The sequence below is a fragment of the Cannabis sativa genome, chromosome 2, assembly GCF_029168945.1.
Source record: "Cannabis sativa cultivar Pink pepper isolate KNU-18-1 chromosome 2, ASM2916894v1, whole genome shotgun sequence".
Taxonomy (NCBI): domain Eukaryota; kingdom Viridiplantae; phylum Streptophyta; class Magnoliopsida; order Rosales; family Cannabaceae; genus Cannabis; species Cannabis sativa.
Window position 1 is genome coordinate 4,623,399 of NC_083602.1, and position 24,726 is coordinate 4,648,124.

The 24,726-nt window shown below is 37.2% G+C and overlaps 1 protein-coding gene and 1 pseudogene across 1 annotated transcript; one reads left to right on the plus strand and one right to left on the minus strand.

Annotated features, from left to right (window-relative positions):
* Nucleotides 1-12,838: 12,838 nt before the first annotated feature.
* LOC115719811 (G-type lectin S-receptor-like serine/threonine-protein kinase At4g27290) lies at nucleotides 12,839-18,744 on the minus strand (annotated as a pseudogene).
* A 900-nt stretch (nucleotides 18,745-19,644) lies between these two features.
* On the plus strand, nucleotides 19,645-24,635 carry LOC115702546 (uncharacterized). The gene is made up of 8 exons (XM_061109945.1): nucleotides 19,645-20,278; nucleotides 20,968-21,834; nucleotides 21,957-22,277; nucleotides 22,375-22,755; nucleotides 22,861-23,204; nucleotides 23,292-23,418; nucleotides 23,563-24,077; nucleotides 24,157-24,635. The coding sequence occupies exons 1-8, from the start codon at nucleotides 20,015-20,017 to the stop codon at nucleotides 24,356-24,358; spliced, it is 3,021 nt and encodes a 1,006-aa protein (XP_060965928.1). The 5' UTR covers nucleotides 19,645-20,014; the 3' UTR covers nucleotides 24,359-24,635.
* Nucleotides 24,636-24,726: the final 91 nt, after the last annotated feature.

The window sequence follows — 24,726 nt, forward strand, 5'->3', positions numbered from 1 at the left end:
TCAAGTTCCTTTTTTAAGAGAGTAATTTTTTCATCTTTATCAAAAACACTTGTCTCATACTCTTTTATTTTCAATTCACACATTTCAATTTGATGAGACAATTTTTTATTCAATTTATTCAACTCTCTATTTTCAGAAGCAACCTAAATCCATTTTTCATACATGACTTTGTATGATTCAGCAAGAGACTCTTCACAGATTTCAGACTCATCTGAATCTGATTCCTCTTGTTCGGTGGTATTATTCAGACATACCAATTTAGCTTTCACCTGTGAATCACACAACACATTAGTCATAACAGAGGTTAGGGCAACATTTTCAGAATTATCTTCATCACTTTCGGTTTCATCATCATTCCAAGTGACATTGAAACTTTTCTTATTCCTTTTCAAAGTGTTTGCACACTCAGCTTGAATGTAAAGACCGCTTAGTTTAATTTGGAAATTAGCAGTTAATCACGTTTAATTATGAAATTATTTATAGCTATTTAAATATTTTATTATACTATTATTTATTGAATTCAGAGATGCATTTTTATGTCATGTAGTAGTTTGCATAATTTTGCATTCCGGTGCCCGGTATTTTGGAACTCGGTGTTTGGCTCAGTAGAAATCACAACTTAGTATGTTAGTAGTTTGGGACAGTTTATTAGACATTGGGAATGTCGGGAATGGCCGGGAATTTAGAATTTCCCAAAAATACCCCTTTAGTGTTAATTATGTGGTTTTAGGTGTGGAGGGGCAAAATGGTCTTTTTGCCCCAATGATATTTTGTCTTTAGTGATTTTATTAATTGAAAATAAATGTTTATTTTATTTGTTTATTTGGCTGAAATGAGTGATATATGCTATGTGGCTTTTATTTCTTTTTTTCAAAAATCAACACTTAGAAAAATTAGAGAAAAATTTCAAAACAAAACTCTCTCTTTCTTTCCTCTCACTTTCGACCATCTTGGAGCAGCTAGGAGCTGGCCTTTTCCTTGAAGTTTACTTGTGAATTCATCTCTCTCTTTAAGGTTCATTTCAAGCTAGGTTAGCTCCTCTTATTTTTCTTCTTTGAATTGTTGAAAAATGATAAAAATGGTATGATGCATGCATGAATTTGTGGCTATTGTTGCTGTGTTTATATGTTGTTTACAGAAGCTTAATTAGGTTTAAAATGAATGGATTATCTAGGTTTTAATGCATGCTTGCTATCTTGTTTAAAGCTATGGGTTTTTCTATGCAAAACATATGATTTTTGAGAGAAATGATATGAATCTGTTGCTGTGATGTTGTTGATGTTTGTTATTGTTTTCTGGGGTTATTCTAAGCTTGATTAAGTAGAATTGAGCTAGTTTGGTTGCATGTTAGCAAGGTTTGCTCAAGTTTGAGTTTAGAACTCAAAGCTTGAGCTTTAATGGTGTTTTTCATTTCTGTGCATTCTGGGTGGTTTTGATGCCTTAGAAATGTTATTTGGGTCATATGGAGTAGGTCTGGAAGGTTTGAATTGATTTGGGGTCGATTTGTGCAAGATATGAATTTTTGATGTTGCTGCCTGCGAGGAATCGGAATTCCGGTTGTGCATCCAGAATTTCGGATGGGGTTCTGAATTTTCCCATAATCGAAATTCCAGTTGGGCAACCGGTCTGCCGGTTGGGGAAAATTCTGAAACCTTAGATTTTCTCGATTTTATGTTTTAGGGGGTATTGCCATGCTTTTTATCGATGGGGAAACTTTTAGTTCCTAGTTTAAGTCCACGGGAAGTGATTTAGCGTGCCACTTATAGTGTTGTGATTTTTATGGTTTAGGAGCCTGTAATCCGCCGCGCAGATAGTTCCAGTCAGGTTGACCGGCACACCTGAATTCGGAATCCAGGTAAGATTAGTATAACAGTATGCATATGTAGATTACATGTTTAGCGTGCATGTAGGAAGCCTGTTAGATTACATTAGTTATGTATGTTGGCTTCGAACCATCCAACCCTGTCACGTCGGTACAGGCTGGAGTATGACCAGCAGCCGGAGTATGACCGGTTCGACCGATCAGGCTGACACTTGGTTGGTGGTTCCGTACTACTGACGTATCCCGTCGGTACAGGCAAGAGTATGACCAGCAACCGGAGTATGACCGGTTCAACCGATCAGGAGGATACTGTAACACGTCGGTACAGGCTGGAGTATGACCAAGAATGAGTATGACCGGTTCGACCGATCAGGCTGTTACTTGTCAATAGTACCGTCCCTATGAACGTTCAGAACTCAGTAGCGTGTTGGACACGGTAGTAGTGATTCAGTACCGTGTTGGACACGGCAGTAGTGGGACTCAGTATCGTGTTGGACACGGCAGTTAGGGTTATGATCAGGGGTATGGGCGTCTGATCATGACCGGGATTTATGTATGAGTATTATTATGCTTTTCTTACTGAGTCTGTCGACTCACAGTTCTACGTTTATGTGTAGGTAAAGGCAAGGCTAGAGCTGATGGACCGTGAGCGAGCTTATGAAGGTTGTACATGTCGGGGCGGTTAGGCCTGGAGCGTACGATCCTCGGGACAGCAAGGCTGATTTTGTAACTGGTCGCTAGGCGACATTTATTTTGTATAAACAGTTAACTCTTTTGTAAATGATTTTGTAATCGGGATCCCGAGTCTTTTGTAATATTATTTTATAAGTTTAATTAAAAAGAAAAAATTTTAATTAATCACGTTTTCCATAAACCTCGTTGATTAGCAACGAGCTGCACAGCATGTTTAAAAATCACGTAATACGCCTATGTTAGCTAGGGTGTTACAATTTGGTATCAGAGCCGCCAGGTTGTCTTCTGAAGATCGTCACGACATGTACAATCATCATCAGCAGTTAGCTCGTTTCACGGTTCAGTAAGCCTTTATTGCTTTAGTAGTTTAGTTCTTTATTTATGAGTATGAAAAGCCTGTTAGGAAGCATGTTAGTAGCCTGATAGTAGAATAGGCGCATGTTTCGTTTTTAATTTCCAAATTAAGCGGCATTAGTAAACTCTCCTTGAATACGACCTGATATGCCAACTCTTGGTTTCACAGGCGGTTCTAACTAGATGGACGCCAGGCGGACCACCAGGAGTCAGGGCAACTCAGTAGGGTCGAATCAAGGTCAGGGAGCTCAGTTTCCCCCGCCAGTTAGGGGCCGAGGTAGAGGTCCCCGAGGTAGGGCTCGTGGTCGGGGTGATGAGAACCTGCCACAGGCTGCCCAGGCTCCCCCAGCAGATCAGGGAGCCCAGAATTGGGAGGTTCGGTTTGCTGAGATGCAAGCCCGGATAGAAGAACAAGACCTCGAGATTCAGAGGTTGAGACGGCCAGGTGCTCCCCGGCAGCCCAAAGGCTCGTAGTTCCAGTGGCACCTGCCCCTACTGCCCAGGCCGAGATAGTAGTGGCGGCCAATAGATTGGAACCTTTGTATGAGCGGTTCCGGAAGCAAGCACCTCCGGTTTTTCTGGGAGGTCCAGACGTAATGAAAGTCGAACAGTGGCTGACGGTGATCACCAAGATTCTGAACTTCATGGGTGTCACCGGTAATGATAGAGTGGTGTGTGCCACTTTCTAGTTCCAGGAGGACGCTCTGGTCTGGTGGGACATGGTGTCTCAGATTCACGATGTCACCACCATGACCTAGGAAAGGTTTCAGGAACTCTTCAACGCCAAGTATTACAATGAGGCGGTCAGAAGCGCCAAGAGGAAAGAGTTCGCTCACCTAACCTAGCGTGAGAACATGAGCGTGACCGAGTATACTACTCAGTTTGACCGGTTGGCGAGGTTAGCCTCGGGAATTGTGCCAACCGACTTCAGCAAGAAAGAGAAGTATCTGGACGGGTTAAAAGCGAAGATCAAACACGATTTGATGATCACCACGGACGACAACACCACCTATGCTCAGATGGTGGAGAAGGCACTGCGAGCTGAGGGCGCAGTTGGGTGTATGTCGGAGTCAGCTAGTACTCTGGCGAGTGGCGGGGCTCCTACCCCTCCTGCATCAGGCTTCAGCAGGGGGAGTAGTGGTTCGGCCATTGATCAGAGGAAGAGAGCACCCACTGCATTCGGTGGCTTGAGTCAGAACAAGAGGTTCCGGGGGAACCAGAATAGAGGTAGTCGTTCCGGTGGTACCGAGACCCGATTTTCCTATCCTGAGTGCCCTAGCTGCAAAAGGCACCATCGGGGTGAGTGCAAAGGTCAGGGATGCTTTCACTGTGGCATGCCCGGACACTTCAAGAGGGACTGTCCCCAGCTCCGTTCAGAGGCACCGAGAGCTCCGGCGATACCCACTCCAGCCAGGGTGTTCGCCATCACTCAGGCTAATGCAGATGTCAGCCCATCAGTTGTCACAGGTCAGCTTTCTGTTAATAACTCGCTTTACTCAGTGCTGTTTGATTCTGGGGCTACCCATTCTTATGTGGCGGCCAGAGTCTTTAGTAAATTGGATAGACCGTACGATAGATATGAATCAGGGTTTGGAACCCTATTACCTGGCGGAGAGTTGGTTATCTCCAACAGGTGGATTAGGTCTATGCCGATCAGGATAGATGGTAGAGAGTTTAATGCTGATTTGATAGAGATGAGTTTAGTAGAGTTTGATATTATTTTAGGAATGGATTTCCTATCTAAATATTCGGCGAGCATTGATTGCAAAAGGAAGATGGTGATCTTCCAACCGGAAAGTGAAGAACCATTTGTGTTTGTTGGTTCAGTTCAGGGATCTCGGATCCCGGTGATTTCGGCCATGTCAGCTAGAGATTTATTGCATGGCGGTTGTTTAGGGTTTCTGGCCGTGGTGGTGGACACCACTCGGCCAGATACTATTCGGCCAGAGGACATCAAGGTGGTTCGGGAATTTTTGGATGTTTTTCCCGAAGAACTCCCAGGGTTACCACCTCAGCTGGAGATTGAATTCGTGATAGATTTGGCACCAGGGGTGGAACCGGTTTCCAAAGCCCCGTATAGAATGGCTCCAGCTGAACTCAAGGAATTAAAGACTCAGCTCCAAGGGTTGCTTGACATAGGGTTTATTCGGCCTAGTGTGTCACCCTGGGGAGCCCCGGTTTTATTCTTCAAGAAGAAAGATGGATCTATGAGGATGTGCATTGACTACAGAGAATTGAACAAACTGACGGTGAAGAATAAATATCCATTACCTAGGATCGATGATTTGTTCGATCAGCTTCAGGGGAAGACAGTCTTTTCTAAGATTGATCTTCGTTCGGGTTATCATCAGTTGAGAATCCGAGAGGAGGACATTCCGAAGACGGCTTTCCGCACTAGGTATGGACATTACGAATTCTTGGTTATGTCATTCGGACTAACCAATGCTCCGACAGCATTCATGGACTTGATGAATAGAGTATTCAAGGATTTCCTCGATATCTGTGTGATTGTGTTTATCGACGACATCCTCGTGTACTCTCAATCAGAAGAGGAGCATGAGTTACATCTTCAGATGGTACTGCAACGGCTTCGGGAACACAAGCTTTATGCCAAGTTCAAGAAGTGTAAATTTTGGCTATCTCAGGTGTCCTTTCTAGGGCACATTGTGAGCAAAGATGGGATCAAGGTGGATCCCGGGAAGATCGAATCCGTCAGGGATTGACCGAGACCGAAGACAGTGACAGAGATCAGAAGCTTCTTGGGTTTAGCTGGGTACTACCGTAGGTTCGTGGAAGGGTTTTCAAAAATTTCAATGCCCCTAACCGAGCTTACAAAGAAGAATCAGCGATTTATTTGGTCAGACAAGTGCGAAGCTAGTTTTCAAGAGCTAAAGCAGAGGTTGATTACCACTCCAATGCTAGCTTTGCCTTTCAGACAAGGAGAAGTTCGTAGTTTATTGTGACGCATCCAAACAGGGTTTGGGGTGTGTATTGATGCAAGCCGATCGAGTTATCGCTTATGCCTCTCGTCAGTTAAAGGATTATGAACAGCGATACCCGACTCATGACCTAGAGTTGGCCGCGGTGGTTTTCGCATTGAAGATTTGGCGGCATTACCTTTACGGGGAAAAGTGTGAAATCTATACCGACCATAAAAGTCTCAAGTATTTCTTTACTCAGAAGGATTTGAATATGAGACAAAGGCGTTGGTTGGAATCAGTGAAAGATTACGACTGTGAGATCCTCTATCACCCCGGAAAGGCCAATGTAGTGGTCGATGCCGTGAGCAGAAAGGGTCCCGGGCAAGTAGCTAGTATGGTTCAGATCTCACCTCAGCTAGCAGAAGATATGGTTAGATCCAGCATTGAGTTTGTGGTAGGTCAGCTTCACAACTTAACGCTGCAATCCGATCTGTTAGAAAGAATAAAAGTCGCTCAGATGACGGATCCAGAGTTAGTGAAGATCAGAGATGAGGTGTTGGCTGGTCAAGCCAAGGACTTTTCAGTGTCAGACAGCGGGATGCTTTTGTATAAAGCTAGGGTTTGTGTTCCGAATAGTGTGGAACTTAGGAATGAGATCTTTGAGGAGGCTCATTCTACCCCGTATTCTCTGCATCTCGGCACCACTAAGATGTACCAAGATTTGAAACCGTACTTCTGGTGGAGCGGTATGAAGAAGAATTTGGTAGAATTCGTATCGAGATGCCTCACTTGTCAGCAGATTAAGGCTGAACATCAGAGACCAGCAGGGTTGTTACAGCCTCTAACCCTACCAGAATGGAAGTGGGAAGATATCACGATGGATTTTGTGGTCGGGTTACCTAGGACCACGGGTTTATTTGATTCCATCTGGGTAGTGGTGGATCGATTTACAAAATCTGCTCATTTTCTGCCGGTTAGAACAACATTTACAGTGGATCAGTTGGCAGAGTTGTATGTTAGAGAGATTGTAAGACTTCACGGGGTACCGAAGTCTATAGTTTCGGACAGGGATCCGAAGTTCACCTCCAAATTTTGGCAGAATTTGCAGCGAGCAATGGGTACAAAGCTGAAATTTAGTACAGCATTCCATCCTCAGACAGATGGTCAGTCCGAAAGGACAATTCAGATATTGGAGGATATGTTACGAGCCTGTGTTATGGATTTTGAAGGCTCATGGAATAAGTATCTACCGTTGATAGAATTTTCTTACAACAACAGTTATCAGAGTACGATAGGGATGATTCCCTATGAACTTTTATACGGTAGGAAGTGTAGATCTCCCATCCACTGGGATGAAACAGGGGAGAGGAAGTACCTAGGTCCAGAGTCAGTGCAGTGGACCAATGAGGCAATAGAGAAGATAAAAGCTAGAATGCTTGCCTCACAGAGTAGACAGAAGAGTTACGCTGATCCGAAACGCAGAGATGTTGAGTTCCAAGTAGGGGACCATGTGTTTTTACGGGTATCTCCGATGAAGGGGATCAAACGTTTCGGGAAAAGAGGCAAGTTATGCCCTAGATTTACAGGACCTTTCGAGATTCTCGAGAAGATAGGTCAAGTGGCATACCGGTTAGCATTGCCTCCAGCTTTATCTGCAGTTCACAACGTATTCCATATCTCGATGTTGAGAAAATACGTTTCAGATCCCTCTCATATACTCAGTTATGAGAGCCTAGAACTACAGCCAGACATGACTTATGAAGAGCAGCCAGTGCAGATCCTGGATAGTAAGGATAAAGTCCTTCGGAACAAGACCATAGCATTGGTCAAAGTTCTCTGGAGAAACAGCAAGGTGGAGGAAGCCACCTGGGAGCTAGAGTCAGATATGAGAGCTCAATATCCAGAGTTATTCAGGTTAGATTTCAGGGACGAAATCCTTTTAAGGGGCGGATAGTTGTAAAGACCGCTTATTTTAATTTGGAAATTAGCAACTAATCACATTTAATTATGAAATTATTTATAGCTATTTAAATAATTTATTATACTGTTATTTATTGAATTCAGAGATGCATTTTTATGTCATGTAGTAGTTTGCATAATTTTGCATTCCGGTGCCCGGTATTTTGGAACTCGGTGTTTGGCTCAGTAGAAATCACAACTTAGTATGTTAGTAGTTTGGGACGGTTTATTAGACATTGGGAATGTCGGGAATGGCCGGGAATTTAGAATTTCCCAAAAATACCCCCTTTAGTATTTATTATGTGGTTTTAGGTGTGGAGGGGCAAAATGGTCTTTTTGCCCCAATGATATTTTGTCTTTAGTGATTTTATTAATTGAAAATAAATGTTTATTTTATTTGTTTATTTGGCTGAAATGAGTGATATATGCTATGTGGCTTTTATTTCTTTTTTTCAAAAATCAACACTTAGAAAAATTAGAGAAAAATTTCAAAACAAAACTCTCTCTTTCTTTCCTCTCACTTTCGGCCATCTTGGAGCAGCTAGGAGCTGGCCTTTTCCTCTAAGTTTACTTGTGAATTCATCTCTCTTTAAGGTTCATTTCAAGCTAGGTTAGCTCCTCTTATTTTTCTTCTTTGAATTGTTGAAAAATGATAAAAATGGTATGATGCATGCATGAATTTGTGGCTGTTGTTGCTGTGTTTATATGTTGTTTACAGAAGCTTAATTAGGTTTAAAATGAATGGATTATCTAGGTTTTAATGCATGCTTGCTATCTTGTTTAAAGCTATGGGTTTTTCTATGCAAAACATATGATTTTTGAGAGAAATGATTTGAATCTGTTGCTGTGATGTTGTTGATGTTTATTATTGTTTTCTGGGGTTATTCTAAGCTTGATTAAGTAGAATTGAGCTAGTTTGGTTGCATGTTAGCAAGGTTTGCTCAAGTTTGAGTTTAGAACTCAAAGCTTGAGCTTTAATGGTGTTTTTCATTTCTGTGCATTCTGGGTGGTTTTGATGCCTTAGAAATGTTATTTGGGTCATATGGAGTAGGTCTGGAAGGTTTGAATTGATTTGGGGTCGATTTGTGCAAGATATGAATTTTTAATGTTGCTGCCTGCGAGGAACCGGAATTCCGATTGTGCATCCGGAATTCCAGATGGGGTTCTGAATTTTCCCAAAACCGGAATTCGGGTTGGGCAACCGGTCTGCCGGTTGGGGAAAATTCTGAAACCCTAGATTTTCTCGATTTTATGTTTTAGGGGGTATTGCCATGCTTTTTATCGATAGGGAAACTTTTAGTTCCTAGTTTAAGTCCACAGGAAGTGATTTAGCGTGTCACTTATAGTGTTGTAATTTTTATGGTTTAGGAGCCTGTAATCCGCCGCGCAGATAGTTCCAGTCAGGTTGACCGGCACACCTGAATTCGGAATCCAGGTAAGATTAGTATAACAGTATGCATATGTAGATTACATGTTTAGCATGCATGTAGGAAGCCTGTTAGATTACATTAGTTATGTATGTTGGCTTCGAACCATCCAACCCTGTCATGTCGGTACAGGCTGGAGTATGACCAGCAGCCGGAGTATGACCGGTTCGACCGATCAGGCTGACACTTAGTTGGTGGTTCCGTACTACTGACGTATCCCGTCGGTACAGGCAAGAGTATGACCAGCAGCCGGAGTATGACCGGTTCGACCGATCAGGAGGATACTGTAACACGTCAGTACAGGCTGGAGTATGACCAGCAGCCGGAGTATGACCGGTTCGACCGATCAGGCTGTTACGTGTCAATAGTACCGTCCCTATGAACGTTCAGAACTCAGTACCGTGTTGGACACGGCAGTAGTGACTCAGTACCGTGTTGGACACGGCAGTAGTGGGACTCAGTATCGTGTTGGACACGGCAGTTAGGGTTATGATCAGGGGTATGGGCGTCTGATCATGACCGGGATTTATGTATGAGTATTATTATGCTTTTCTTACTGAGTCTGTCGACTCACAGTTCTACGTTTATGTGTAGGTAAAGGCAAGGCTAGAGCTGATGGACCGTGAGCGAGCTTATGAAGGTTGTACATGTCGGGGCGGTTAGGCCTGAAGCGTACGATCCTCGGGACAGCAAGGCTGATTTTGTAACTGGTCGCTAGGCGACATTTATTTTGTATAAACAGTTAACTCTTTTGTAAATGATTTTGTAATCGGGATCCCGAGTCTTTTGTAATATTATTTTATAAGTTTAATTAAAAAGCAAAAATTTTAATTAATCACGTTTTCCATAAACCTCGTTGATTAGCAACGAGCTGCACAGCATGTTTAAAAATCACGTAATACGCCTATGTTAGCTAGGGTGTTACAATTTGGTATCAGAGCCGCCAGGTTGTCTTCCGAAGATCGTCACGACATTTACAATCATCATCAGCAGTTAACTCTTTTGTAAATGATTTTGTAATCGGGATCCCGAGTCTTTTGTAATATTATTTTATAAGTTTAATTAAAAAGCAAAAATTTTAATTAATTACGTTTTCCATAAACCTCGTTGATTAGCAACGAGCTGCACAACATGTTTAAAAATCACGTAATACGCCTATGTTAGTTAGGGTGTTACATTGAATATGCCCAAAACCTTCACATTCCCTGCACTGAATTCCCTTTTTGTTAGAGACAGATGGTTTAATAAAAGTATTACCTTTTGAACCTTTCGAAATATTCTTTTTATTTCCCATCTTTTTCATATATTTCTGAAAATTCTTAGTTAATAAGGCAATCTCATCATCACATTCACTATCAGAATTTTCATTATCAGCAACTTTCAAAGCAATACTTTTACCTTTATCAGCAATGGATTTGGGTTTGTCCTTTTGTTTAATCTGTTGATTTAATTCAAAAGTACGTAAGGAACCCATCAATTCTTCTACCTTCATTGTGCTAAAGTCTTTAGCTTCCTCCATTGCCAAAAGTTTAGTATCGAACCTTTCTGGAAGTACTCTAACAATTTTTCTCACAAGAACAGAATCATCTAGCTTTTCACCAAGAGCAAAATATTCATTAGCAATATCAGATAATTTTTCATAGAATTCAGTTAAGGTTTCATTATCAGACATTCTAAGCTCATCAAATTTAGTTTGAAGCATGATAAATCTAGATCTTTTCACATCAGAAGTTCCCTCAAACTGAGTTTGAAGGATCTCCCAAGCTTCCTTAGCAGAAACACAAGATGATATGAGTTTAATGTAACCTTCACCTACACTATTAAAGATAGCATGCAAGGCTTTGCTATTGTAGGCAGAGAGTTTATCATCTTCAATAGACCATTCAAGTTCAGATTTTATAGTAGTATTACCTGAAGAATCTGTCTCAACTGGAAGAGACCAACCTGATAAAACCATTTTCCAAGCCTTCTCATCTTGAGATTTGATGAAGGCCCTCATTCTAACTTTCCAATAAGGATAGATAGAGTCATTAAGCAACGGTGGTCTAGAAATAGAACTTCCTTCTGCAAAAAATGACATTTTAACACAAAAACGTTATAGGACCAGACTAAGAGTTTAGTGTCCCGCTCTGATACCAATTGAAAAACTTTGTTTTTGCAAATGTCAGTTGTATATAAGAAAATATAAAAACTGTAAGCGTTTGCAGCAGCAGAAAGTAATTCTGCTACAGCAAAACTGAACAGGCAGAATATAAAATATTTGCAGAAAAATAAATAACTTGACACAAGAGATTTATACGTGGTATCAGTGTTCTCCTGAACACTCCTAGTCCACGGGGCCACGCCCAGAGAATGAAATCCATTAATAAAGTATCAAAATTACAAAGACAATTGACTTAAACAAGTTTAGACTCCCTCTAAAGTATTGCCGCAATCCTTTGTAATCCACTTTATGAATCTGACTTCTTGAAACACCTTCAAGCCCGAACTCCCTTCGTCTTTGAAGTGTGAGTGCTTACTTCCTCCCGAAGTAAGGCTTCAACAAGTCTTCTCCCGAAGACCAAGTGCTTACTTCCTCCCGAAGTAAGGCTTTATCAAGTCTTCTCCCGAAGACCAATCTCTTTTTCAGTCAAGTAGTTCTTCACAACCTCTAGGATAGAGTAAGAACAGAAATAGAACAACTAGAACCTAGATGAACAACTAGGCTCTCACAAAACAAAGAAACACTCTCTTCTCTCAAAAGATAAATGCAAAAAATGAATAGTGGAAGAGGTAAATTCGAATGGTTGCTCTCTAAGCTCTATTTATAGAACATAGAAACCAAAGAGGCAACCACAAGTTCGAATTAGCAGCTGTACAAAAACTTTCCAAAAGAAACACGATCTGCTACATCAGATTCGGATGCTGACGCAGCAGATCTGACCAGAAACGGGAAACTTACTAAAATCGGGTCTGATCTTCTATCAATGCTTGATTCCTGCCAAAAACAGATTAGATATTCTGATTGTATCAAGATACAATCGAAATCAAAAAGGAAAAGGCAATAATTAAAGTTTCCCTAAAAGAGACAACTTTCCAAAAGAGAATTCCTTCTCTTTTGAGAAGTTTTTCAACAAAGGAAAGTTCAGCTGAAAGTGCAACTTTCCAAACAAGGAAAAGAGCAACTAAGGACCGAATTTATAAGGTAAGGATCCGAAAATAAAAGCTCAACAATCTTAACATAAATGGAAAAATTATTTTGTCACCTAACTTGCCAAAAAAGGACTTTACAAATAAATAAATAAATAAACAGAGGAATAAAAACTGACCCTTCTAGTATGTTGCCATGTCAAATGCTGAACCAAAAACAGTTACAGCAATCAAGAACAATAACAACTTGAACAAACAATCAAAAAACAAAAAGAGAAATCAAAAAAACGAGAAATTCCGAGCTATATACACTGCTCATTGAGTCTAAGATGCTGATCATCATTGTAATTAAATCTCACATTGGTGTTCCCTTGGGCAATCACACAAGGGACAATTAACAACCCTCCACACACACACAAGAAGAGTTGAACAGAAAAGAGAAGAGAGGAAGAGAGTTCGGAATTGTGAGGCTCAAATTGATTGCTTACACCAAATATTGTGTACCCTTTTCAACATATTTTCATTAACACTAGTGTTGATAACTTTCTTCATTACTTGATTGAAAACTTTCAAAAGACAGAAGAGCAAATAATGCCGCCTAGGAATATTCAAATTGTTTGGACATAAAATAAAAAAGACAAAAAAACAAAGGAATATTTAGTCCAATGTGCTTAGGCCCTTGGTAACCAACCAACTAACTTTAACTAACTACTACCTGTATTACCTGTCACAACTAAAATTTTCTAAAAAAGGTGAATAGTTTTTTTGTTACTATTATTTTATATCTATCTGTTAATAATCCAACATGAAAAATATCATAGATACATCAAGCTGTTTTCAGCTGTGTCGTCGGTAATTTAGAAAGTAGAGCATAATTCAGTTGGCCATAAGGCCGAGTTGTAGTTTTTTGCCTAGTTAATTAGCAAGGAGAGAGGAGAAACAAAGAAATAACAATGTGACAAAAGTTGTTGAGCTAAGCATTTTGATTTTGATGTTTTTTTTTTACATTTTTAGTTAAGAAAAACAAAGACAAAATCCTCTCTTTACCTTCTTGAAAGCACAATCTGCTGCAACTGTAGCACCGATGCAGCGGATTAGTGTGAGTAATCCTTTCAGTAAGTGCCTTGAGAACAATGTCGAATTGCAGTAGCAATGGAATTGAGTTAACCAACAGAGACATTTGTATTTCACATGATCCATACAACTCTTTTATCCTTGTACCATAGAGCATTGTACTATACATAGAGACTATTATTAATTATACTAAGGTTTACAAGCCCCACAACACCCAACAATAATGATACAATTCAACAAATATTTAAAATTCACATTAATATATTAAGATATTGTAATGATGACTGCTCATCTTCCGTACATTCAACTAAAAGACTCAAGATTTATGGCTTTCAAGACTGTCTAAATATGAAACTTCCAGGAATTTGAGGCTTAAACTTTGTAACTGGAGTTGATCATTTATCTAACCACAATTTCTCAAGAGAAAGGGAACCCAACAAAAACTTAAATACCTCATCATCCTTTGCAGTAGATGAATGTTGAACATATCACAATGACAATAGTAGGCGAATGGATCTAATAATGGATTATTATAATTGAAGAAAGCTCCAAAAATATCTCACCTTTACTGTCATGATTAGCATATTCTAGGATCGAAGTAGCCATTCATCTAGGTTGAATTTCTGATAGTCTCTCACATGAATTGATATAACAAATGAAATGATGCTAAAGCCCTGAAAATTTACATGAAAATTTGTGATTTGTTGTATGAATTCTCTATCGCCCCTCGAGAGTTGTTATGCTTAAATTGCCTGATTGGGGCCGATTAGAGGAGGAATAATCTACATCCGAAGAATATGTGCTATTGCAATAGGCCGGCGGTTTGGGTTGAGGCAACAATCTCTCACCACTCAACATTAGAACAACAGAAGACATATTCGGCCTATCAACAGGCATTTGTTGCACACACAAAAGGCCAATGTGGATGCAACGCAATGCTTCTTCCATGTTGTCATTTGGATCTTTTACTAAGCACTTCTCAATAAGCTTAAATTCATTGCCTTCCTTCATTGAATTCCATGCCTACCAAATATTAAATAAAACATAAATAAATGGACAAAATTCACTATTAATGTAACATTAATTAAGTATTTTTGTATATAAAACTTACATATCCAACGAGATTGAGAGTACTATTTTCATCATAAAGGGATCTACTTTTTCTCCCACTTACAATTTCTAGGATCAATATGCCAAAACTGAATACATCAGTCTTTATTGAGAATATGCCGTCAGAAGCATATTCTGGCGCCATATAACCACTGTATTTGCATAATAATATTTATAATTAGTATGCAATAGATTAATATTACAATAGAACTGAATTTTTTAAAGATGACTTACTAGGTTCCTACTACTTTGTGTGTGTTCCCTTCTATTTGTCTCCACCAAAAGTTTTAGCCAAGCCAAAGTCTGCAATTTTGGGATCCATGTCTTCATCAAGCAAAATGTTACTAGCTTTGAGATCTCGGTGTATTATTCTCAATCTTGAATCATGATGAAGATATAGAAGCCCCTTAGCAATTCCACATACAATTTGGAAGCGCTTAGGCCAATCTAATAGTATGCTTCGACTTTCATCTACAAATATATAACTTTTTCTACTTTCATTTGAACAAAATTGGCAAATTTTTTACAAATATATAGAACATCACATGTGTTAAAAGAATGGCAAAAGAGTGTTACCGAATATGAAATAGTCAAGACTTTTGTTAGACATGTACTCATAAATTAATAGTTTCATTTCTCTATGAGTACAATAAACAAATATCTTGACAAGATTCCGATGTTGAAGCTTAGCAATTAGTTTAATTTCATTTTTGAACTCATTGACTCCTTGTCCAGAATTCATTGATAGACTCTTCACAGCAATTTCCCTACCTCCTTCCAAGGTACCCTAATAAATCACAATGAAACTATTCATAATTGGTAAAAAGAAAAGAGAATACTCTGAATAATATAAATGAGAACTTACTTTGTATACAGGTCCAAAACCACCCTCTCCAAGCTTATTAGCCTCTGAAAAATTATTAGTGGCAGTACTAATTGTACATATGTTGAACAATGGAAGCTCCATGTCATCATCTTCGCTTTCGTTTCTTGCACAATAATTATTAGTGGCTGTGAAGATTAAAACGTCGAAATGATAAGAAAACTCGTCTTGTACAATCTTGTAATATAGTGTTACAAGCTTTAGCTCATTTTGTCTATCTCTTTACAATATTCCCAATGTTCAATATCTGAGTAATAAACATGTATTTAGTATCTTGTGTTTATGTAAATACAGGATTGTGTTTCCAAGAATTCTTATATTCCGAAAAACATAAAACAATACCAAACATACTCTTAGAAAATAGGAAAGAAACAGTTATATGCAAAGTCATTAATCTACAATCCAATTAACTAACATAACCACCCCTAATGCCCTCCTAACCACCAAAGAAGATTTTCCCTTTCAAAAAATACCATTAATGTTATCTCAGTAGTAAATATTTAGTAAGTATGCACTTAATAATTTACAAAACCAAATGTGTTGTGTTCAAATCAAAATAATTTCAAGCCAAGAGTAGAGACTGTTACCATTAATGTATCTCCTCCTGTAAATGTAATAGCCAATCAAAACTAGTCCGATGAAGAGAATGACAGCAATAAGTATCACTGCTTTCTTCACCTTGGAATAATTACCATTACTACCAACAAGTGTTTCTTTTGGAGCTGAGAAAGACAAAAACAAAATATAACAAAAACAGAACATGTGAACTTGAAATGGATATAAACAACATTTTAAAAATAAAAATTTATGCAATACACCTAAAAACCGAAGTTTTTTACATTTTTAAGAAATTTTTTTTATTTGTTGTTCTGCAATATGAAAACGTGTAAACAACGGTCTTTCTTAGAACAACCTAAAAACAAGTAAAAAAATATAAATTTGTAGTTGTTTTTGGGTATTTTTCTGAAATATTCCCTTTTGAAAAATCTATAGTTTAGTATGTACCTGTTGTTGAAAAGGGTATTCGAAGATAAACATTTTGTTTTCGGCCATAACCCTTGGGATTTCGAGTATCGAACAAATCCCCGAACCATAGTACACACTCGGTGCCTATAGCTAAATCGGAAATACTACCATCTAAATTGGAATTATAACCATACGCCGAACAAGAGCAGTTGCTTAAGCATTTAGCATTGCATTCGTCGAGTTTCATGCTTTTACTCACCCAAGTATACTTAGTTTCAGGCACTTTCAACTCAGTAGTTAAATAGAACACATCTTTCTCTTTATCATTACAGCTCACAAAATTGTTCCTCATACATCCTTGTGACAAATTATTTTGATTCTTTGGTTCAAAACCTTGTAAACATTGGCAGATTGGTTTATCATCCATTATTGTACATTTAGAATTAGCTCCACAAGTGCCATAAATGTCACACTTATCTCCTGGAATTCTGTAATAAGATTCCCATACTTGTTCTTCTTCTACCCATCTCATGTAACTAATTGTTTGGCTCAAAAAAATTCTTGAGATTAGTGACTTATTTTGAGCATTGTAAGTGAAGTAAATTTCATCCTTGTTGTGCACAAATTCATAACCAGAGTTTTTCCAAAAAACTGATACATAATTTGAAGTTCCGCCGAAACTTACCCCCCTCCATGGCCCTTCGCGATACAAAATCGAAGACCCATTACGGATTAATAGTTGAGGAGCTATATGGTCTGGTTCATCAAGCTCAATTCCATAAGTTAAATCTCCATGACAAGGATCATCAGAGCTCTTCCATGACGATAATCGCCTATTTAGACCTTTCTTCAAGTCCCATCCTAGTATCATTCCTGGTAACATTGTATCAGTTGGATAATCAAAGCTTTCCCATAAATATTTTGTTGTGTTTGAATCTTTGTCATCTCTCAAAACCAAGTTACCATCATCCAAGAGCTGAACTAGTGGTTCCCGGGCTTGTTTAGACGAGTTTGTAGACCAAACAAGCACTCTGTTATTACTGTGTCCAGAAAAAAGCACAAGATTTCCTTTGTTGTTTATAGTCAACGAGCTAGATGAATCCTTGATGGGTTCACATCGGTTTGCAACCCAAACAACTGTTTGGTTACCTGTAATTTTGTTGTACCAAATTCCCAGGTAACGATTCTTTGATGAAGTAGCTGTTGGAGTAAAGAATCCCAGTGCAAAAGTTCCTTGTTTGGATACCAATATAGCTGTGTTGTTATTATCTCTCAAAATTTCTGATGGTCTAATGGTATCAACCACAGCAAAAGTTGTTGTAGACAGAGAAAAAAGACTCAAAACAACTAATAAGGTAACCAGAAAATATGGGAACTCCATTTATTATTAGTTTACGATGATGATAGATGAGGAAGGGAGTAACTTCAATCTGAGTAAGAACAAGAACATGAATTTCAAAATCCAAAATAGAAATATAGAAAGATTTAATAATAGGAGAACAAAAAAAAAATAATCATTGTTTGTGGGAAACAAAGTGTTTATAGGATACAAGTTTGAGTGAATTTATATCATGAAATATAACCTTATAATGAATGAACCTGTTGGAACTTTGGATGAATTTTACAAAAATGTAGCCCGCGTTTGGTTGGAAGTAATAAAATAGAAAGAGAAAAAACCAATTTTTATTCCATTTCTATGTTTGGTTACATTTTAAAATATTAGAATATCATTCTAATAGAGTGACTTTTTTTATTATTTTAGTAGAATAACTATTCTATTTGCAAACGAAAGAAAGACTAATCCAATACAAAATAAGAAAAAATTTAATAATTTTTTTATGCCTTTTAAATTTGATTCAATTTCATTTTTATTCTTATTCTCATTCCTATTACTATATTTTCATTCCTTCCAACTAAACGCTAATTTAGAGAAATGAACTGTGTGATAGTATAACAAGTTCCACATGCGATAAGAACACTTTCTTACAAGTGTATATAAGGGACTACCTTGAGACATGGGCCTGTACTTGGTTTAGTGCATAACGAAATCGTATACAAAAGCTGTTTTATTTGGGGACCCAGATTATAATAGAGCCTTACAAGAATCCACCAAAATACTCAGTCTGATAAAAACAGAGTCACAGAATGATCAAGGTGAAACCAGATGAATAAATTATGTTCAAATAAGCAAACAAACACCACATAAACAATACTTATATACTCAAGAGAAATTAGTGTATGTACGTACCTTATTAATGCGGGTTTTATATATATTACCAACCAGCATATATAGATCAAAGTAGCACATGGAAGTGGTAGCACTGGTTCTAGCAACAGATCTTTAATTGTGAATTTATATGTATATGTATACACAAACACACACTAGCACAGTAGCACATGCAAGTGGTCAGTGGCGGACCCAGAATTTAATTGGAGGATGAGCGTAAATTTTTTTCATATATAAAAAATATTCCAAAAAAATAAGTAAATATAAAGAAAAATATTTTACTATTATTCTAATAATTTTTCTATATAATATTTTAAAAAAAAGTTAGAAAATAAAAAATAGTGACGACTACAAGTGAACTACGGTAATAATATCACATTTTTCTATATTTTTATATTTTTTATAATTAAGATATTTCAAAAATAATAATTAATTTTTTAAAATATATTAATTAATAAAGAAAACAAAGTAATGAATTTTCTCTAATAAAATATTTAAAATTCGAGATGAAATCTAATATTAAGATATAGATTTGGGAATTACAATAGTGACGAGTACAAGTGAACTACAGTATTGACAAGGGATGTGATATAGTGATGAGAACGAGTGAGATATGATGATAAAAATAAGTGAGATACAATAAGACAACAAGTGAGATATAATAATAATAATAGTTTAAAATGATCGAGATATGAAAATAATGTATTATGGGAAACACCGTAATTTTTTTCTACACCATCTTATTTATTTATTTTTGCAAAAATAATTTCTTTTAACAAAGTAATTTGAAATACTACATATAATAAATTTTAAACATCTTAATAAATAATTCTCAATAATAATTAATAAAATTGTGCATTTAGATTTTAATAAATAAATTATTAATAATAATATGAAATAAGATAATATATTTACAATTTTACTATATATTATAATTATATTTTTAAGAAACTATTTATTATAATACTAAAAAAATTAAATTAACAGCCGCGCAAATAGCGGCTATATTGCCTAGTCTTAAAATAAAGATGCTAAATTAAAACCTTAAATAAAAGAAATTTTTACATGAAAAATCCTTTTTACTCTCTTTATTACATTATTACCCTCACACGCCTATTACTACATTTATACTTACAAACTTATTTTTATTACACATTTACCACTTACTCATCATACCATGCATACACGTGTTCTATCCCCATGCATCATCAATCAAATCATACTCTCTTCCCTCTCTTTTTTCATTTTGTTTTGATTTCATTTTCTATTCTTCATTTCTGTTCTCTAAGTTCATTTTGAAATCAAGTAACCTCCATTAACCACTCACAATTTATCACGTTTTTCCCTCTTATTTTTGGTTCATCCACGAATTTTCAACTTCCTCTTAGCCCACGATTTAGCAACTGTTTTTCCCTCTCTGTTTCATTTTTTTTCAATCTTATTTATACCATGGCAATCACTCGGTCATCTTCATCCCCTTCTCCAGTTCTCAAAAAGAAATCAAAAATGGGCAAGAAATCTTTGGCCAACAAATCCAAGGGTAAACGCCCAATCATTGATGATTTTGATTCTGATTTTGAAGCTCCCATGCCGAAGCGTGTGAAACCCACTTCTTCGAAGAAATCGAAGCTGAACTTGGAGGAGTCCTCGCTTCCAGAAATTTCTGGGAAAAAATTTCAGAAACCTGTTACACATTCTGCAGATCGGACTGAGGTTGGTTTTTAGTTTTATTTTCGTTTCCCCCTTTTCTTCCATTTCTGCTTTACCCAGATTTTTGGCGTTTCATGTTCATTTTGCTTTGTGTGATTTTAGGGTTTCATTTGTGCATTTTGTTTCATGTTTTTAAATTTTTTAGTTATTTATTGTTGCTTTTTATCTTTCCATTTGATTCTGGTCTGGGTGTTGTTATTTAATTTTGTTTTGTTTTCTTTATTTTTTAGTGTTTTTTTGTGCTTACAGGTTATGTGTTTTGTTTTCGTTTTTGGTGTTTTCAATCATTCTTCGTTAGTTTCTTTTCAGTTTTTAAATAGTTTGTTACTGGTATGTTTTGATGTGTTTTCGATTTTCATAAGTTTTTGTTGTTTGCTGTTATGTTTTAGATTTCAAAACGATTTTCAAATCTTTGCTCTATATTTTCCTATAGTTGTATATGTTTTTTAGTTTGTTTGTTGTTTTAATATAGTTTTGTTGTTCTTTTTATACTGCATTTTTCGATTTCTTTTAGGGTTAGTTGTTTACTTTTTTTTATGTTTCCAAACGATTTAAGGTCTTTGCTGTTATTTTCTGTGTAGTTGTTTGCCATTGATAGTTTGTTTTTAGTTTGTTTGTAGTTGTATTACAGTTTTCATACTGTTTAACTCAGGATTTTTAATTTATATTGGCCCTTTTTTGTTATGTTGCAGGTTTGGGACTGTAAATTTAGTCCTTCTGATTTTTACAGATCTAAGTGTGTGTGCACCAGTGTGTATTCTGTGATAAATAATATTAAAAACACTTTATCTGTTAATTTGCTTTCTTTGTTTCGTCAAACTCAGTTTGGGCATTTTCTGGATATGCCTGAGTTTGTTTTTCACCCACAAGTCGTTCATAGTTTACTACTAAGGGAAGTTTTACAGCCTAATCCTAAGGAGTTTTGGGCTAAGGTTGCTGGCCGTTGCATACGGTTTAGTGCCGAAGAATTTTACCTTATTTCTGGTTTAGATTGTTTCGGTGATTGCAACAAGTTGTTGTTTTCACAGGAAACAAATCAATTGGTAGAAACATGTTTCCGTGGTGTAAAAACTATTGACAACAAAGCCATCGAGGATGCTTTTTTGGGTAGTCGGTGGGGTTTGGATGAGTCTATTGGTTTGAAAATGGCTGTTTTGTATTTCATTCAGTGTTTTCTTCTTAGCAATACTCCTGACAAAGAAGTGTCTAGGTTTGTTCTAGATATAGTTGATAGCGGTCGGTGGGATGAGTATTGTTGGGGTAGGGAATCATTTGAATTGACAATTGACTCATTCAAAGGTAGGATTGAGCATGGGATCATTATGAAAAATAGAAAGGCAGAGAAGGGAGGCCAATATGATGGCTGGTATAGGGCATTGGGATGTCCTTGGGTTTTTACTGTTTGGTTTTATGAATGCTGTCCTGCAATGGTGAACTCTTTACGTAAGAGAGTTTCATCTTCTATTCCCGTGATTCGAACTCGGAGCAACACCATCGTCACCAAAAATCCAACCCTTCGAGACTTGAAGGGCAAGATTTTTGATTTACCTTTGGAGAAGGTACTTTACAGTTTCTTTACTGTTTTTTTCCTGTTTCTTTTCAGTTTAATATATGTAGTTGTTTTTTGGTTTTTCCAATTGTTTTAATTTTTTTTCATACTATGTTTAATTATGCTGTTCAGTTGAAGATAAAAAACATGCGTCCTACTGATGAAGAGAGGCAGCAGCTTCAACTTGACGGTCTATTTCTCGATGAATCTATTGATGAACGTGGTGTAGTGAAGCAATCCTTCGAGGGTGGCTCATCTTCAAAGAAGTCTGATTCAGCAGATATTGATTGGATGAAATCTAAGCTGGAGATGCTCAGTTCGAATCAATCATCATTGGCCGAGGACTTCATTTCGTTGAGGTGTTTTGTTGATTTTAATTTCAAATCTGTAATGACTGTAATTAAGGATATCCAAGAGAAGGTTAATGCCATTCATCGTCGTCCTTCTGACGAGGTATTTATTCTTACTTTATTGTTTAGGTTTTTTTATTTTTTTTTTGTATAGTTTCTTTACTGTTTTATTTAAGTTTCATTTATGTTGGCTGATACAGGGAAAGTCATCGGATGAATTAGTAACTCAAGATTCTGATGATGATCCTGATGATGATGATGATGATGATGATGCCGAGGATGATGACAAGCAATTGCCTGATCCAGAAAATATTGATTCCGACTCCGACGATGGTGGTGAGTTGGTTAAAGTTGGTGGGGATGCTGATGATGCTGACAAGGCTGTTACTGCTGTCCCTTCTGCTGATGTGAATCCTTCTGAGGATGTTGGAGGGAGTGATAAAAATGTTAAGGATGTTGAGAAGCCGAAGGGCGATGAGTCTCGATTGAAGGGGGACGATTTCTTTGATGGGTTGAGCCAGCTTGTAATAGATGATGATCAAGTTGTGTTGGCTGGCTTGGAGGCTGTTGCTAAAATCAATGTAAGTTTACTTTTAATTGTTTTCAAAAAAACTAGGTTTCTTTTTGGTTGCTCTTTAGTTTCTACTATGTTTTGCAACTGTTTTCATGCATTCTTTATTTTTTAGGTCCCCGCACCCAATCCAGATGTTGTTGGTGAAAAGTCAGATGCCATTCATACTGATGAAGAAACTGAGGATACTGTCTCTGATACACCTCTGTTGGATAAGAGGAAGCGTGCTCCGGCCTTGAAATCTCCATTTGTTGATTTCGGGTCTGCTGATGTTGGGAGCACTCCAATGGAGCTTATGTCCTCAGGTTCTCAGTCTGCTGGGGATGATAGGGATTTCAAAATGGTGACTTATGTGAAGGGCCTTTATGCTCTTAATGATGCTTTTGCTGATCCCGTATCTACCGAGATTGAGGCAAAATTTGACTCTTGGATTGGTGAAGGATTGCTTAAACATCCCAGGTGACTGTTTTTTATTAAATCTGTTTTTGTATTATTTTTTTTTTCCAGTTTTATTCCTGTTTTAATGCTGTTTTTTTGCTGTTGTAGGCATTATAATTGTTATGAAGACGGCGCAAAGAAATTTACCCCGGGTTTTAGGCTAGGTGTTGATTATGTTGAGGATAAAACTTGGTTTTACCATTTGGCCACATGCGACATGTTTATGAACGACTCGGTAAAGTTTCCAATTTATATTGTACTTATGGTAGTTTGTTTTTAGTTTCTTTATAAATGTTTTTTAGTTTTGATACTACATTTCAGTTTTTTTACAGTTGTTAAACCTTTTCATTTGTGTTTCTGTGTTGTTTTTTTTTCTCAGCATATGAACACCATATTCTATTACCTTCGGAAAAAAGGTAAGTATTCTTCCGCTGTGACGTTGAATTTCGCAACCACTGATTGTCTTTTTGATGATTCCATCCAAGCATTGTACCACAAATTTAACAAGGCCAAGTCAATGAAGACTAAGATGTCACACATTCACGCTGCCCACCCAATTGCGCATTACATCCGAGGTATGCGCATTCCCTGTTCCAAGCCTTGGTATGAAGCCGATCACGTGCTTTTCATCATCAATTTAAGAAGGGAAAGTCATTGGGTTTTTGGGCGTCTTGACGTGCACGAAAGGACGTTATTTCTGTACAATTCTTTGAGAACCGCGAAGATGAATGCCGCAGCTAGGAATGCGATGAAGGCTTATTCCGTGTTGTTGCCTTTGTTTTTCGATTTACTTGGGTTCTGGAAGAATAGAGCACAAGTTCCTGCCTCAGTTTCTGACCCTACAGCTCCATTCAGAATCGTGGAGCTTAGTGGTCTTGCGTCTCAGCAGAAGAAGTGAGTGTTTCTTTTAAGTTTCTTTTATGTTGTTTTTTAGTTTCTAATCTGTTTATTTTTTCTCTATGTTTTTTAACAGTGATTGTGGAGCATATGTTGCTGCCTTTGCTGAATTCTTTATACACGGAAAGGATGTCCCTGCAGACTTTGACATCGAAGTTTATCGAACCCGACTTGCTGCACTTTTCTACTCGTACGGACAAAGGAAAATTGACGAAAGTATTGATAGCGAGGATGAGAAGCAATCCAAGTCTTCTAAGGCATCTAAATTGAAGAAATAGGAACTTTTATTTTGGTGGCTTTATTATGTTATTTGTTGAATCTATTTACTTGACAAGTTTTAGTGTTGTTGTTTCAATGTAGGTATTATATTTGATTTTATACTATGTAGCTGGTTTAAAACTTTTAGGATATTTGACATTCACTACTTATAATATCTTTATTGTATAGGTTTGTATTTCCCAAAGTTTTGTGTTTTTTTAATTGTTCAACTTCATATATACGGTCGCACAACTATGGAGAAACTATTAACCAACTAAATACAAACTATGTTTTCATTTTTCCTAAATAGTGCTATGAATGTATATTTATTCTTCGTATTCCGTTAACTATTTTCCCTTATTCAAGTTATGTTTTATCAATTATTGAC